Below are 17,943 nucleotides of genomic sequence, written 5' to 3'. Positions count from 1 at the left end.
GATGTCCTGCTTGGCTCGTCTAATCCCTGTTGGCCCTGTCTGGATCACTTTACCCCTCTTTTGGACCTGCCTTGGTCCCACTAGCTTTGTGAAGCCTTTGTGGACTATCTGTCTGTGTTTAACACCATTTGGCCCTGCCTGGCTCTGCTTAGCCCAGTTTGGTCCGGCCCGGCTTTGTGGTCCACATTCTTTTAAACCACACGCTAAAAAGCTGCAGATTGAGAGGAGGAGGAGGAGGAATCCCTGACGTTGCCATTGGTTGAGGAGTTTTTCTGACTCACTCTGATTGGCTGGCAGGGAGTGAGCAGGGAATCCCTCAGGGTTCTCTGTGTCTTTGTCTCAGATTAAAAACACAAACAGTCCAGTCAGGCCTCGCTGCTCCAGGTAGTCCTCCAGTCTGCTGAAGACCAGGACTGAATCACAGCCTTTCTGTAGCAGAAAGCAGTGCAGCTGCTGTTTTTAAGACCATAAATCTCCCTGATTACTGCCAGTCTGCTGCTGCATGGTCTACAGCTGTAACGTAGCAGGTACCTGTAATATTTTGCAGAGCAGTGTGAGTTCAGAAAGAAAAATGAAGTGAATGAGAGAGCTGCAAAAGCAGAAAGTGTTGGGAAACGTATCTGTTTCCCTTCAGGGGCGTGTTGGAGCAAAATCAGGAGGTGCAGAGACCTGCTGAGTTCATGTTGCAGAGGGTGGAGAAGGAGAGCTGGCCACAGGACGAATCAGGAGGGAAGAGTGGAGGGAAAAAATAAAACAGAAAAGAAGGAGCAGGAGTCCAAAGCTGAAGAGGAGAAAGGTGAGTTTCTAAAGATATAAAAAAGAGAAAAGAAAAGAGAAAGTCTGAATGAGAAAAAAGACCTTTGGAGTGAGAGTGAAAAGTGAAGAAGTTAGTGAATGTTTGTCAGCAGGAGTGAGATGAAAGTCTAGACGGTTAAATTGCAGAGAGCTGTGGAGAGCCGGCGGAGCAGAGCGGCGGCAGGAGCGACGGTGGGCGGGGAGAGAGAGGAAGTGTGGTCGACAGGAGAGGAATTTAAAGTCCCATTGTTCTGGAAGAGCAGACGCAGAGAGAGCTGAGGAGCCGAGGAGTCGAACCACCGACAGACGCTGGACAGTATGGACGTGACCTCAGCTGTGGAGAAGGTAGGATAGAAACATTTACATCTGAAACTCTTATTGATTGATTAACAACAGTAATGAGGAGGTCAAAGGTCAGAGGGTCAGCTTGTCTGATGATAGATCTTCTGTTGATGGATCTGGAGAAACTCTTAGCTTGGATTATTAAGACTTCACTGAGTTCAAATGAACTATATTACCATTCAATATACAGTATATGTGCACAAACAGGGCAGCTTTGAAAGAGGATTTAAATACAAACACCCAGAAACTTCTCACCTTTCTATTCTGTTCTTTTGTTTTCATGAACTTAATCATAATTAGGGCATTTTGTTTCACTTTCTAATTCAGTGTTCATGGTAACTTATGTTTGATGGAGGGTTATTTTGTTTTATTTTTAAGCTTTATCTGTTGGGGGGGGGTTCACTGGGAGCAATGCTCTCTTTTTCAGGAACACCTGATCACATTCACACAGTTACACAATCAAACCTAGAAGCTGCCCAGCACAACCACAATCTGGGCCATTGTGCAGCTCCACTGGAGTGTTCAGGGTTAAGGGCCTTACTCAATTGAACCCTCAGTGGTGGTGATGAGGGAAGGACAATCACTGCCTTTCACTTTCCCCACTCAGATTCATCCTGCCGCTTTGTGGGATCCATCCGATGAGCTCGCTGACATCATTTTCAGTTGTTAGAATCAATTCACCTGATGTTTTATGTTGATTTGTGCAATATTTTGATTTATGAATTGTTATTTCTGTAACATTGATTTACAACAACCTCCACATCCTCGACGCATGATTGTCGCCCCTTTTTAAAGACGTTTTTTGATGCAATTTACAGGCATAGACATACGAGTATAGAACATTCATGGATCATATACGTAGAGTAATTATCGGCCTTGTTTGCAGTTGGAGGTGTCCTGTTAATGCTTGCCATGATGTCTGTGGCACAGGAGGTAGAGCAGGTGGCCCCTTAATTAGGACGTTGGCGGTTCAATCCACGGCTCCTCCTGCTGCAGTGTCCTTGAGCAAGATACCGAACCCCAAATTGCTCCAGATGAATGACTTAGCTTCTGTTTGTGATGGCCTTTACCAGCAGTGTGTGAATGTGTGTCTATGTGACATGTAGTGTAAAAGCACTTTGAGTGGTCAGAAGACTAAAAGGGTGCTATATAACTGCAGTACATTTACTTTGCTCTGATTGGTCCATTGTTTTTCTAATTGGAAAAATGCATCAATGAGCTCTGAAACGTGGTCAGCAATTTAAAGGTCTAGACAGGATTTATTTAAAGTTATAATCCTTAAGATTTTATGATCTCAAACCACATTATTGCTGTTTCTTCCTGCAAGTGTAGTTCAAATTCAGTTCAAAATACTTAATTTGTTCCTCGAGGGGCAATTTGTGGCGAGTACATTCGTAAACACAAATATACAATTCATTCCCATGCATAAAAATACAAATATGACCATGTAAGGACAGACTTACATTCTCTAATTGCCTCCACTTTTGCTGCGTGGGATTCACAGGAAATGATGCATGTGTGTATGGGCGTGATGTAGTAGACAAGACAGTTGTGAATCGGGTGTCAACTCAGTCTTTACTGAAACAAAATGAGTCAAGGGTTTGTTTAGCTACAGTACACTTGCTCTCATTTCTGTAGATAAAACAAACAAAGTTCTTCTGACAAAACTCCAAATGACTGTTGAATTCTTTGGCAGAAACCGATAATTCCCCTCCTGATCCAAAGAATCCTGTGGAAGAAAATTCATCATTGCTGCCAAATGAAGTTCCTTCTCACAGCTGGACATTTTTTTGAAAAAAATCTTTTCACATCTGGTGAAGATATGATCAACAAAAAGGCAAAGAACCAAAGTTAATAAGTTTAAATTGATGAGACTATATTTGTCTAAAGAAACTTGGAGAAAAAGGAAGTGTTGCTACAGTTAGCGGCCAAAATGAGCGATGGTGTGACGGCTCAGGACTGTTCACATCCGATTCCTTTCAAACAGCTGGAGATTTCTAATTCTGTCAGTGAAGGTAATCCTTGACCACGAGGACCCGAACCCCCCCCCGCTGGGTCTGTTCTGACAGCCTGTTATTTGTCCTCTGGTAGTCCATCCAGAGGTCACATCAGTGTGAGGCAGATAACCTGATGGATCAGTGTCACCTGTCGGGGGTTTGATCCCTCTGACCCCCGTTTATACCCCAGAGCTGGAAAAACTGCCATCACCAGGATGGAAATAACCTCCAATACACACACACACACACACACACACACACACACACACAACACACACACACACACACACACACACACACACACACACACACACACACACACTGGGTTTCAGGATATGCAGGGACGTGTCTCTGTAACCAAAACACAAAACGAAGCCTTCCAGACTTCAAGTTTTTAATTATTGATTAAATTGATGATTATTTTGTTTCTAAAAAGCCAGAAAGTTTCCTGACGCCAAGGTCATCAAATCGCCTGTTTTGTTTGACCAACAATCCAACTATATAATATATTGAATTTAATATCATATAAGACAAAGAAAAGCAGTAAATCATCACAAAAGACAAACTAGAACTGGGGAACATTTGACGTTTTTTCTTTAAATAATTACTTAAAGTTTCAGGTTTTTGCCCATTTTGCACCCACCATAGTTTTCTCTTGGAAGAGGATGGTGAAGGGAGTGAGATGCAATTTGCAATTAGACTGATAGAAACAACTAATTCTTACAAACTGCTCCTTTAAAAGGTTATCAAACAAGTTATTGTCGCAGCCCTAAAGTTGAATATGCCATTTTATCATTAACTGACAGTGAGACTGGTTTCATTTTCAGTTTGAAAGAAAAATCTATTTAGATACAAATAGGAAACAATAGAAATAGTCACTATAATCTATAGTCGTTCTCTTCATGATGTCCCAGTAGTAGTTAACACTTATGAATAGTGATAATGAGACGTTGCTCTATACTGCAAATGCCAGCTCATTTGTGGCACAGCTTTTAGAGAACAACAGGAAATATCCAGGATGCCATGTCTTCTGGACTGCAGCAGGTCAACTCGCCTCCTCTTTGACCTGCAGCTTTCTTATCTGACACTGTTTCCTGCAGTTTCCTCTTCACATAGCCGACGTGTTTATAATTACACAGCGAGGCTCAGCTGAGTCTGATCCAACTACGACATACTCACCTTATCTGACTCCTAAATATAGAGCTGCCACACTTTTCCCTCTTTCTGAAAAAAAAAATGCATTTCTTGTTCTGGCTCATATGTTGGCAGCAGTTAGAGGAACTATTATAACTGTACTGTTCAGTGTTTGTGGTTAAGATAACTCCATCAGACCAACTGAAGGTTGTCAGTGATCACCTGATAACGGAGGAGATACACTGAATAAATGTTTGTGCTGAATTAATAAGCTTCAAATCATTCAATAGTTCAGATTTCCATTGAAAGTACAGGAAAGGGAGGAAATATGCATGGGGAGACTTTAAGGGGTGGCAGAAATATACACTGATTTAATCGCAAACAATCAATATTTCCTTGGAAAAGCCCCCAAATGAAGATGCTTTAACTCAACAACATTACATTATTGTAGCACATTAGTAAAGTATTAGTATCTAACACGTTTACCTTTGTTTAAAAATGAATCTACATCAATGTGTTACATTTCACACCAAACTGGGGGTTAGTTTACTCGTTCTTAGTAATACATCAGACTGACAGTAAATCCAGCTCTCATTTCCAAGAAAGTCACTTTCTCTTCATCATTCCTTCCTCTTAGTACTAGCATTACTACACTACAAATAAGCTGATTATTCAGAGGCTGATTCACTCTCTTGTTCACTAATAACTGTTTGTTGTCTGGGTTCAGCTCAAGAGGAGAAGAGGAAGATTTATATGGCTGGTCGACATTAATCCTGGAACTCATTCATTTCTGTAGCAAAAAGAAAGACTTTTTTTTTTATTAATACCACTTTTCTAACAGTCATAGCACATAAAATCAAAGTCTTTGTCAATGAAGACAAACAGGGAACCAGTTATGTGTTTAATAATAATACTTATAATAAAGCTAATCTTTGAGTTTATCATGTTTAAAGGAACACTCTATGCTGTCTGTCCATTACAGACATAAAATACAACAAACATATTTAAAAAAGGAACTTCAGAAACCAATGTTGCTGTGTGTGCACAAGCAAATTGAGAAGTTTTCTCAACCACACAGAAATGATGGAAAGTTTCCCTGCAGTGTTCACCACAAAACAAACACAACATTATCAACATTATCAGCATCATATCAGCTGTGTTATGACTGGTTGCAGGTTGAGTAAACAGGTTTTTTGTTTCATGCCACATCTGCTCTTACTGTGACTCACCAAGTTCCTCCCACCAGAGTCACAGTGAGCATCTTTACCAGTAAATACACGTTAAAACAAACTGGTGACAAACTTCATTGGGAGTGAAATACTTGTTATCGACAGGAAGAAGACAACAGCAGAGTTTTAGTGGAAGTGTTTAACTCCTGACGTAATGCCTCAGTCCCAGTGGCTGTGAGTTGGTGTCAGCTCAGTAACACAATAACGAACACACACAGTCAGTCAGTCAGTGTATTCCAGAGGGACGTAATGAAGTCTTGTTCTTCTTCAGCTGTTTCTGTTCCAGCCGTCAACGCCGTGACCTTTTCAACACGGGCCGATCAACAGCCTCTCCACTGTCACACACACCTACACACAGTCTGAATTCTCTCTTCACACCTCTAAACACACACATCTGTCCTCTGTCACAGCTAATGACAGCTCCCCTCTCTCTCTTATGATAACGTCTGATGCTTGCTCTCCCTCTGAGAATTAAACTCAACCTTGTGTGTTTGTTTATAGAAAAATGTCTAGTAAAAAGAAAACACTATATGGCCAAAAGTATGTGGACACCCCCGTCCATCCTCTACTTTTTCACCTGTTTTAAGTCCCTCATATTCCAATGAACATATCAAATGAACAGAACATTTTGGGAAAGACGTTTTTTTGCTTTGCTCTGAACTGAACAAACCGAACACTGGTTCTAGATAGGGCAGTGTAGTTGTAGTGTTTTAGTTCACTGCAATCTGAAATCTCTCTGTTAGATGCCATTAAATCCTACACACTGGTCCTTTAATGCCACAGCATACAATTATATTTTTATACAATAGTGTTCTTTCAGCATTGTGTGCAACAGTTTGAAGAAGATCCTTTCCTGTTTTAACATGACAGCGTCCTTCATACACAAAGCCAGGTCCATAAACAAATGTGTTCCCAGTTTGTTGTGGAAGAACTGGGATACAAAGAGCCCTGACCTCAACCCCATCAAACACCTCTGGGATGAACTGGAACTTCAAATTTGAGCCAGACCTCATCACTCAACATCACTGTTAGACGTCACTAATGCTCTTGTGGCTGAATGGGAGCAAATCCCTGCAGCCAGTTCAACACTTGAAACTGAAGAGCTTGTCTCTCTCTCTCTCTCTCTCTCTCTATATATATATATATACAGTATATTAGGTGCATGAACGTCTCCCTGAGGAGAAATGGGCTTGTTAATACCTGGTGACAGATGGACAGGTGGACAGTCCGTCTCTTTGTAAGACAAATAGCAGCAGGTTGTTTTAGAACAACAGTCATCAGGTTCCCTGCCAGAGGCTTTAAAGACAATCAGTCATCCCTGAGTGTTGTTTCATGCTTGCACACACACACACACACACACACACACACACACACACACACACACACACACACACACACACACACACACACACACACACAGACTATACAGGCAATAAAGGATATATCCATAGTCAATAAGAGACTAAGAGAGGTTGAATACGGTTGGAGGAAGACAAACATCCTTTAATTCTGTACAAGAAACCCAGTTTGATTTTTAACAAGCGGTAACGTGATGACAATCGAACCAACTCCACTTACTGATGAAGACTGAGAGATGTGGTTGAAAGATCAGGAATAAAAAGGCTATCAAGTGGACCTTGAGTTAAGGTTACTTTTAAACTTTAACAACATTTTGTTAAAGTTCAAGAACTAATAACAAACTCATCACAAGACTAAAATAAAACCAGTAGAGTTTAAAGTACAAAGTGTGGAGGAGGATTGTGGGTACGTTCTTTCCTTTTTAATTCAAAGGAATTGAGGAATGGAAAGACGAGGCACAGTGAGGACAGGAAGAGAAGAACCAAAGAGAGGAGCGGATAAAAAAAAAAACAGAGACTGACAGACTGTTAAAACAGATAAAAATGGAGAAAACACTGAATGTTTGTAGAGCCGAGGAGGAGGAGATGAGAAATGGAGTGTTGGGACGACAGATAAGCGTGTTTGTCAGTTACTGTGATGATGATGTCACTGGGTGGACCAATGAGATCATCCACCACCCTGCACGTGTGTGTGTGTGTGTGTGTGTGTGTGTGTGTGTGTGTGTGTGTGTGGTGTGTGTGTGGCGTTCACTCCCTTCCTCCTTCCTCCCACACTCACTGAGAAAAGTTCAAAACAACAACTCTTCTTCTTTCTCATCCAACACTTCCACACACGTCTGAATGATCTTCGTCACTTCAGGCTCCTCTGTTAACTCGAACCTGGTTGAATTTGGGGTTGAAATTGTTTTGGGTGGCTCAAGGTCCACGTACGAGCTTTTTCTGGAGCTTTCACCCGCATCTCATCAGCAGAGGATGTTGGTTGAAAGCTAATATGAACGCTGGTTAGTGGACATTGAGTTAAGATTATTTTTCCATCCAGTGAAAAAACCAAAACCAACAACCCTAAATCCATTTCTTCCAACCAAAGACATCTTATATACGTTTATAATATAAAAAGGGTCAATAATATCCTAAAACAGGTTGTTATTATAGTTTTTAAAGGTCCAGTGTGAAACATTTAGGAGGATCTATTGACAGAAATGGGATATAATGTTCATAGTTGTGTTTTCATTAGTTTCTAATCACCTTAGTTACCTTCCATGGAGTGCATCATGTTTCTACAGTAACGCAAAAGGGACAAACCAAACACTGGCTGTATTTTTTCCTGTTTCTAAACTTGAGGACAAAAGTTTACTTGCTGCCTGATATATCCCACCCACTGACAGGAGCCATGATAACCAGATAATCAGGGTTATTCACTTCACCCGTCAGTGCTCATAATGTTATGGCTGATACACACACATAGTAACAAAACTCTCCAGTATATATCTCCAGACTTATCCCTTAAAGTCACACATTAAACTAATCTCATAATTATGACTTAGTGTTTCATAATTTCCAACTTTTTCATCAGTTTTTTATTTTCTTGGTTTTCTACACTCGATCCAGCTCCCGTCAGGCTGTTGAGTCCTCTGATCTTTTGACACTCTGTTGGATTGCTTATAATGTAGAAACATAAATGGACAAAATATGTAGAGTAAATGAAAGTATAACATCATTGCATTCTTTCTGTATTTTGCCTCCTCTCAGATGTCTGTAAAGCAGAGTGCAGGAGGTGCAGCGGTGTGTCTTGTATGTAACGGGAGCTGCTCTGGATTCCAGCCACATTCTTGGAGGTACAAACCTTCCCTGTGTTCCATGTGGGTTTTTTTTATGTATTACTCTTTTTTATTTCCTAAACAAAAAAAAAAAAAAGAAAAACAATGAAAGGAATGAAAAGAGAAAAACCAAAAGCCCTGGATACAGTCCTAGTAGTTTTTCCACTCCTCTCAACGACTCTCTGTTCTTACAGGAACATGTTTGTGGTTTTGCATATTTTAGTCAACAGACTCCGACTGAAGATGAGATTGGAGTCGGCTGTCAGACAGCACTGCACTCACAAGCTCAAAAACTACATTGAAAGCAATTAACCCAGGTGTTACGACTACCCAAGCTTCCCCACAACAGCATGCGAGAAACTCAATATTAAGCATAATACAATATGTTTCTGTCAATTAATCACTTAAACTTGTTGATGGTGTCCTTGCTAGTAAAGTATTGATTAATAGAGTTGAGTAGAGTTCAGGCATCCAGGGTTCATAGTCTGATAAACAATGTTAGGCGACGGCTCTTCAAGGCTTAGATGGACATTAAACTCTCCTGGTTAAATCATCACTACAAAAGTTAAACAATTAAATTAAACTCACCCAATTAGTCAGAGAGCAACATATTTTTCTTTGATGTCTCCTCATTTAATTGCCTTCACTTCTCTCCTCCCATTCTTCTTGACCTTTCCACTGAGCAGGAAAGCCTGTATAGCCTGTGGCTGCAGCACGATCGACCACGCTCCTGGAAGTGACGTCGAGGATGACCAGCGAATGGGACGCCTGCTCGCAGACTCGCCTTGCTCCCATTTGACAGCGAAGGTTAAAGGAGGAGGCGGCCTTCGGATGTACAAGAGGAACCGAATGATCGTGACCAATCCGGTGGTGTCGCGTAAAGACCCGACCTTCAACACCACGACATACGATTGGGCACCGGCCGGCCTCAACCAGACACTGGTGAGGGTCAGTGTGAAGTACAGGAGGTTGGTTGTTCGTATGAAGCTGCAGCCTGTTGGTCTGCGTCAGACTGTAAAGTCACATTTTACTCACCTGCTGAGATCTGAGGACAACAAGGACTTGCTGATTACAGAGATGTATCAAAAAAGTCCAAAACAGCATGCAAAAGAAATTAGGTTTTAAACCAACTCATAATAAGGATGTGATCTAAACCAGTGGTTCCCATCTTTTTCCTTCAGGGACCCCTTTTCTATTCTATCTGAAGACCCATAAGTGACATATTTTATGGATATTTCATATTATATTTAACAATAACAGAACAACTGATAAACTGAACAGTGAACACAATAACTGCAGGAAGTTTGGATCTTAAATAATAATCTAAGCTTTAAAAATAACAGTTTCATTTATTTTTCTTCACAGAAATGAATAAAATGTTGATATATAAGTTTTTTTAAGTTTTCTTACACCACCCAAAATCTAGAAGTCCTCACAACGCCTTATGAAGCTTTGGTGACCCTTAGTCGGGACCAACAGGTTGGGAACCAGTGCTCTAAACCTTTAAATCTTTAAGCTAATGTTTAAATTACAACCCAAACCATCAGTTATAAACATGCATTAGATATTACTTATTATACTAAAAGTCTTTAATTGTAGGAATTATTTTGGTTTATGTTTGTTTTTAAACCTTTGTAAAGGAGGCGGAGTGGACCGGGTGCAGTGGCGTTTTTATACACAAAAACTGTTTCATGTAGCGTAGACACAGAGGCACACAATGCTAATAAACACATTACCATTAGAGGAACGAATGTGACGTTCAAATACTGACAGCAGCATCAACCGTGTATTGGTATTCTGGGTTTCAGTAACTGGTCCTGATTTAAGACCCGTCATCGGTACGCAACCATAGTTGTTATGTTGTCACATGCTAATAAACAAAGAAAGTGAGTGTGTTGGTTCAAGGAGTACAAAAAGAATGATAATTCAGATTCTGATTCCCGTCCTTATAGTTGGGATTCACTTTACTTGTTATGTTATTTTATTTCAGTTTGTGCAGCCCTCTCTGCGTGTCGAACAGTCCATCTGGTTCCCATTAAAAACAGAGACTCAAGTATGTTTCAGGTTTCACAACCTATAATTATGAGGATGACAGTGATTATTGAGCACTGGGGGAGTCACAGCGGACGTTACTGTGGTTGAACTTGGAGAGACAGATCCAACACTGGGACAGCTCTTCAGATCAGATCAGCATCTACTCTAAAAGAAAACCACACAGCTTTAAACACACTGCGTGTTGTTTGTTTCATCCATCCCTCTTTTATTCTGCTGTGAAATGAAGCACGTAGAGTCTGCTCGTCACTATCTGACAACACACAGATGTGTCACTGACAACACCTGGACAGTGTGATCACAACTGAAACAGACTCTTCTGTGTCATCCAGTCGTGTAATCACATGTCTTATTGAGAAAGGCTATCCACACTGTGATGTGAGACTTTCTGATTTATTTGCTTTAGAGTTCAACAAGCTAAGATTTCAGTGGTGAGACGGTGGAGATGGCAGCCAAAATGAGAAGAAAATGTTGTTTTAAAGTGATCCTCCGTATCGTGGAGACAAAAGAGCAACAGACAGAGCAGAGATATAAAGACAAGTTAATTAATCAGTTTCAGTCTTTTTCTTCTTTTTTATTTTTAAGCTTTCTCACTCACATCATTAACACTGAGAGGGAATAAATAACTGAAGTCTATAAATAAAATAATTGGTAAATCTCATCAGTTTGTGGTGGATATGAACGTATTTTATAGATGTGAAGAGAACCCAAACATATTTTATAACTCTGTGCTAAAGCTCTTTATATCTGTTCAGGGGCCAATAATGTTGATCTTAATAAATCTTAATTAATTTAGACAGACATATATAAGTTAGTCAACTTTGCAATGTTTTTTCCTTCAGTTTTGTGCCATCAATCAATAATTTCTAAGAGCTCTTATAATATCAGTTGATTTAAATTATATATTTTCACTATTGGAATAAAACTCACACCAATGGTTGAAAGTAACTAAGTACATTTTCTCAAGTACTGTACTGTTAAGTGCAGTTTTGAGGCAAGTAAAAACGTTTAAAAATAAATAACCAGAAGTAAAATCTCCCTGATCTCCCTCAGGCTATGCAGTACATGGAGCTCCTCCCAGAGAGTCAGCGTCCTGTCTCGGGGACTGAAGGAGCGTTGGAGCGACGCAGGCAGCTCTTCAGTCAGCTCCCCATCTATGATCAGGACCCCATGAAGTGTCAGAGCCTGACCAGTGAGGAAGAGGTACCGTACGCCAAACTATTTATTACTCATGATTATAGACAACATGGTAACATCAGCTTGTTGTAACTCACTAATTATGTGTTGTGTGTTGTATGTTAGTTAACCAAAATATCACTTAAAACAACATCTCTTCCTCCGTCCTCCTGCAGATTTCCTCCATGCTGCTGTTTGTGAAGCAATACAAACAGGAGGTGCTGGGAGTCGGAGAGGTGGCCTTACCTGGTGATGGCGGCGCTCTGAGGGAAGCAGCCATTCAGAGGACAGCGAAGGAGGCTAAGGACCGCAGCAACAGCAACAAGAAGGATGCTCTGGAGCACCAGGGCCACGGCTCGACCAATAGCACCGCTGCCTCGGCTGCTGGATCCACTAACGGAACAGATGACAGCATTAAGACTGAATATGTAAGTAAATAAGGCGTCTTTAAAGGTTAAATCATGTTAATACTGGTTGCAGTACATACCCAGTCCGGTACAGGTATTCTGGTCCAGTTAATTCCCCTCACAAGTTCTTGTTAACTTTTACAGAGGAGCAATAGAAAGTACTGGAAACATCACAAACTGTCATTGGGATATAGCGAGTGATTTAAAGCACACAGAACATCATTGGTACCTATCTACTCAGCATCAGTGATATCAGGAGGGTGAGGTGCATTTACCGAGCCCTACGGACCCTTAAAGACAGCACCGACCCCAGCAACAGCTTGTTCACCCTGCTGCCGTCTGCCAAGAGGAACAGATCAGCTGCCTTACCTCCAGCACTCAACCATGTAAAATAGTTTTATATCTATGACCACCAATCTACTGGAGATTTTTGTATATAATGTTTGCTTTTGTGAGTAGCATAAAGGAAACTACAACTTAATCACATTATACAACCCTGTGTTGAAAATTGATCAAACAAATCAACCTCATTTAGTAGGTTTCCCTCTCTTGTCAAACCCTTGCAGACACCCCCGTCGCACTGTTAGAGACTTTTCAAAACCCAAAAGACCTTAAATGCTCAGTTATGTGAATGCTGCCCAGTTTACACCCACTTTCTCTAGACTGTGGTTGAATTTAAAACCATCACATCAAGTCTTTCAGTCAGAAAATATATCAGGTTCTTATCACGCTGAATGAAGGATTCTAGACCCGTAAAATATCACAGTTAATAGGCTTCATCACACTCCTGACTGTACCTAATTCAGATCTATTTCTGGGGCTTTCTGTGGTTGCATGTGTTTATCAAAGTTCAAAGCAGTTCAGACGGCTTGCTACTTAGTTATAAGAGATGCTACCAGCTGATCTGGGGTGTTGGTCTTTCTTAGCTTGTAATTGTGAAACCTTGTGAAAACCAACAGCAAAATGTAAGGGTTACTCTGCACTCATAGAACAGGAGTTATATCCAGGTAACTGTTTGTGTAACAATGAAAGTTTCCTCAAATTTCCTCACTATAATGTTTCCGTTCCCATTTTAAACCAGAAGTTTGTTCCACTAGTTTGATACCTTAAATCACTTTCATTTTCTGTGCTCTCTCTCTGTCCATCTAGCGGTGTACTGGTTGCCACGGCGAGGTCGCCAAGGAGACTCCAGCTGTTCATGCTGAGCGTGCAGGTTACCACAGCGCCCTGTGGCATCCCACCTGCTTTGTGTGTTCAGAGTGCGGCCAGGGATTGGTGGACCTGGTCTACTTCTGGTCCGATCAGAAGCTGCTCTGTGGAAGACACTACTGTCAGACGGTCTGGCCGCGATGCTCAGGCTGTGACGAGGTGAGACGACATCACTTCCTGTAGGACATAATCAATATCAGACAGAGGAACGTAGTGATGTGTAGGCTTATATTAACTGAATTAAATAGTTAATTGTCATAATAATAATAACAAAAACTGCAGTTCCTCAAACAGCCACATAATAAATAAGGTTTTACAGCCTTTTGGTCTCTAAAGATAGATAAAGATTTCCTGTTCTGGCTTTGAGTTGAGTTTGAGTCATAATTAAGACCGTTGCCAGTAACCACGCTTCATTCAGCTCCACGTCTTTGCCCATTTTTGGATTAGCTGAGAGCTTGCAGAGGCAGGCTTTTCAGAAACCATACGGGCGACGTCACAGAGACTACGTCCATAGAGTCATTGCAGCAGGTGGAGAAGAGGGTCTGCCTATCATAGTCCTACAAACATTATCAGTTTATCACTAACTGATCCCCCCCGTCCTTGTTCTCCTTCCTCAGCTGATCTTCTGCAAGTCATTTCACACAGCTAAAGATGGACAGACGTGGCATCAACAGCATTACTGCTGCTGGAAGTGCGGCCAGAACCTGGATACACCCTGTCAGCACTGAGACACTCACACAATGTAGAAATCAACAAAATGTGGTTTTAAGAAGTTTTAGCACTGCTCAACGACAGAGTTACACGGTGCTTCAGAGACGGAGAAGCTGTGCTGAATAAAAATAATGTAAGACAAAAAATATGAATATGTAGTCGGTTAACTTGTTTTATATAAAACAAAAGAACTAAGTACCAGATAAATAATACGAAATAAGTAGAGCTTAAAAGATTTAAATTATATGTTGACGTGTAGTATTTTAAATACTTTATCTTACAAAGAGAAAACGTCCAGTTGATATATTGATGTTTAAAATACTTAAACCATCTAGCTGACACTGAAGTACTCAAACACTTGTTCAGTTGAGCCTCCTGGTGTTTCAAGTACTTAAGTAAATGTTTAGTTGACACAAAGTGTTTAAAGTACTTCAGAAACATTTGTTTGATTTATTAGCACTTAAAGTGCCGACAGTGTCCAGATGTACTGGTTTCAGATAAAACAGCAGCTCAAAGTACGGAGGACCAAACCTGACAATAAACAAATAACATGAGAAATAAATATATTAGTACAAATAAATAAAAATAAATAAATAAAATGAAAAAAGACAATTAAATGTGATATCTCAACTCATCCAAAACAGATTAAAGATAAATTATATTTTAACTAATTTCTAAGATGTCAGGTTTGAATCTGTTTGTGTTTCACTTGTTAACATTTAGGCCAAATCAGGAAATAAATAATCTAATTGTTTGATTTAACCGTCAGATAACTGGACAGGCAGAATGCTGGAAAAGGCATTTAACTAATTACTAATAACTAATATTAACTTAATTAGTCTGCTGGATCTTTTATTGTTTTTCCTACAGTAGATTTTAATCTTTTAACTAAACTTGGGTCGTGTGTTCATTAATGTAATTCTCTTCTTTCTTTTCTGCTTGACGAGTTATTTCAGATCCATTTTGCATTTAACCTCTTTCATGAACGTGGATCCCTGCTGCTGCTAAACGTTGCTTCATGTTCCTGATAAAGTTTTGTATTTACACTTAATAAAGGTATTTTTTTATAGTAAGACCTAAGATAATCTAAGATAAAACCAAGAGGAGAGGACTGTGAGTTACACAGTTTTGGCCAAAATAAAGACATGTTAAGTGGTCTGCACTAGACAGATATCAATTAGCATTTTATTTTAATCTTTCAATTACTTTTTGAATTGATTGCTGTTAACTGCAGCAAAACACTAATTGTTTTAAAACAAGGACAATCTTTTAACTATCAGCATTGTTTGACGTGATTAGCTAAGTATGTCGCTTATTGTTCAACAGGATATTATCTGTGACAGACGAGATAATACAGTAGAATATAACAAATTTAATATTAATGCTGTTAATCTCTCTGTGTGTCCAGTATGACGTGTTTAGCCTAGCTTAGCACAATAACTGGAAGTGGGGGGAAACTGCTAGCCTAGCTCAGTCAATTGTGAAACCCTATGAGATGAGATATTAATCTTCGCCTGGGTAAGATGTTAAACAAGGATTTTTAAAAATCTGCTCTGTGAAGGAAATTTAATTTGTGTTATAGGCTAATGTAAGAAATGTAGAAGAACATAATACAGTTTAAGTTTTAAATGAAGAAGTTTGATTCTGTTCACTTCACTTGTTCAGTGCTTTTTACATTGTGGGATAAATCCGACAACACAACTACAAAATGACACCAATTACTGAATTTTACAGTGAATTAAAGTCACATTTTACTGTTTAAAATCAGCAGTTAAGGTGTTTTTATTAAAGGTTTTAATGTGATGATGTCTTGATAATTCCCATTTATGGTTGCATGAACTGTTCTGACTTTTGTTTCTGCATCCGAAGAGATTTTTCTGCTGTTTTCACAGCTGATTGGTTGGAATTAAAGTTACTTCTGATTGAACTCTCGCTTGTCTGACATGTTTATTGACACAGAGTTTAAATCAGCAGCAGGTTTAAACTTTCAATATTTCTGAATGTAAATATATCTTCACTCATTCATGTTAAATCTTCAACACATCATTTATATATTGTGTGTTTTCACTTCACAGTGAGTCGGTTTTGCTAATATATCTTTTGATTTTTAGTTTATAATCTTTATTTTCAACAGTTCAGCTGCTTATTACATATTTTACAACAATATTTGATTTCCTGCAAGTTAAATGCAATAAAAACATGAAAACCCCTTTTAGTGAACTTCAGAGCTGTTACAACCCCCCATATTTAGCATCAATAAACAATAATAAAGAATATCCTATAATCTATAACAGTGGTTCCCAACCTGAGGGTCAGGACCCCAAACTGGGTCCCCAAAACTTCACAGGGGGTCGTGAGGCCTTCTTGATTTTAAGGGTTGTAAGAAAACTTTAAGAAAATATACTTTTTTCCCATTTAGATAGTTTGTATGATTGTTAAAAAATAGAACATAAACAATAAAGACAGAATATTGTGTAAAAAGTTACTAAAAATATCACAATGATGGAATATTCACAGGAAATAATCGGCTCAAAATTGGGTCTTTTGTGCAGTTTATCAGTTGTTCTGTATTCTGTTATTGTTATGTTTTAAATATAATATGAATTATCCATAAAATATTTCACTTGAGGGGTCGTCAGTTTACTTAATGATAGAAAAAGTGTCACGTAAGGAAAAAGAACCACTGATCTATAATATAGTTGTAAGTACAAATATTAAACATATTAAAGCTATAACGTGTCGCAAAACACAAGATTTCAGGTAATTTTAAACACAATTTCAACTCATCCCTACATTTTCATTATTATAGTTGCAGAAATGTTCACACAGTTTTAACTTAAAGAGACGAATTAACCAACTCTGATGAGATTAAATTAAACCAAGCTTCATTTAAGAGTCTCTTGTAAAATGTAACCCAAATATTAATTTATTATATAAATTTGAGCAAGTTCCAGAAAGATGAATCAGCTGGAACAAAATGTTTCACAGCTTTCAAACAGAGCTCTTGTTTAAAGTTAAAATTAGAAATTAGTTTTATAACGAGGATCACAAACCTTCATTGATTCGTGTGTGTGTGTGTGTGTGTGTGTGTGTGTGTGTGTGTGTGTGCTGACCTACTCCCAACAGGAATGTTAAGTATTGCTGTGGTTTCTCAGCCAGCGTTCCCGGGCAGTTACATCACCCCAGCGGACCGTCTGACAGCTGCTTCCTGAACCATGAAAGAAAAACCAGAAAAGGATATATTTAGTCCCAAACTGAGACGAATGTGTTTGGTTTACAGGGTTTTATGTCCTTTAACAGCACCCAGCGTGATCAGGGGGCGTTCACAGAGACTAATTCTGCACTTCCTCTGATTCTACCCACAGATGATGTTCAGCCCTGATATTGTTAGTTACATTAAAATATATTTAAAAGTTTTATCCTTTGTCCGTCCAGTGTTTAATAAAGTAAAAGTCACATCCTGATGGATGAACTTCACTGAATGATTTAGGAAACTTGAGGTGTTTTGTTTTTCTTATTGAACTTAAGGTGAGTGAATGAGATCTTTTATCTAAAACTACTTAAAGGTTAAGAGTGAAGGATTTAGGCATCGTCGCTTCACCCTTCCTTTTCATAAAAACGTCTCATTCTAAGGTAACAAAAACACAACTATTATTATATTCAGGTGATTTATACACTAATGAAAACATACCTACAAATATTATATGATATTTCTG

At 39.2% G+C, this 17,943-nt stretch overlaps 1 protein-coding gene across 2 annotated transcripts; it reads left to right on the top strand.

The window, feature by feature from the left end:
- Window positions 1-341: 341 nt before the first annotated feature.
- On the top strand, window positions 342-16,154 carry lmcd1 (LIM and cysteine-rich domains 1). 2 transcript variants are annotated; one of them, XM_051413969.1, is made up of 9 exons: window positions 342-527; window positions 635-796; window positions 943-1,140; window positions 8,605-8,690; window positions 9,359-9,614; window positions 11,778-11,927; window positions 12,077-12,328; window positions 13,457-13,675; window positions 14,134-16,154. In XM_051413969.1, the coding sequence occupies exons 3-9, from the start codon at window positions 1,114-1,116 to the stop codon at window positions 14,242-14,244; spliced, it is 1,101 nt and encodes a 366-aa protein (XP_051269929.1). In that variant the 5' UTR covers window positions 342-527; window positions 635-796; window positions 943-1,113; the 3' UTR covers window positions 14,245-16,154. The 2 variants fall into 2 exon arrangements, with proteins under 2 accessions (XP_051269929.1, XP_051269928.1); XM_051413968.1 differs by having other exon boundaries at window positions 342-796.
- The last annotated feature ends 1,789 nt before the right edge of the window (window positions 16,155-17,943 follow it).

Source organism: Dicentrarchus labrax, unplaced genomic scaffold, assembly GCF_905237075.1.
Source record: "Dicentrarchus labrax unplaced genomic scaffold, dlabrax2021, whole genome shotgun sequence".
Classification (NCBI taxonomy): Eukaryota; Metazoa; Chordata; class Actinopteri; family Moronidae; genus Dicentrarchus; species Dicentrarchus labrax.
The sequence above is the reverse complement of the archived record's forward strand: the minus strand, read 5'-3'. Positions and strand labels throughout refer to the sequence as shown.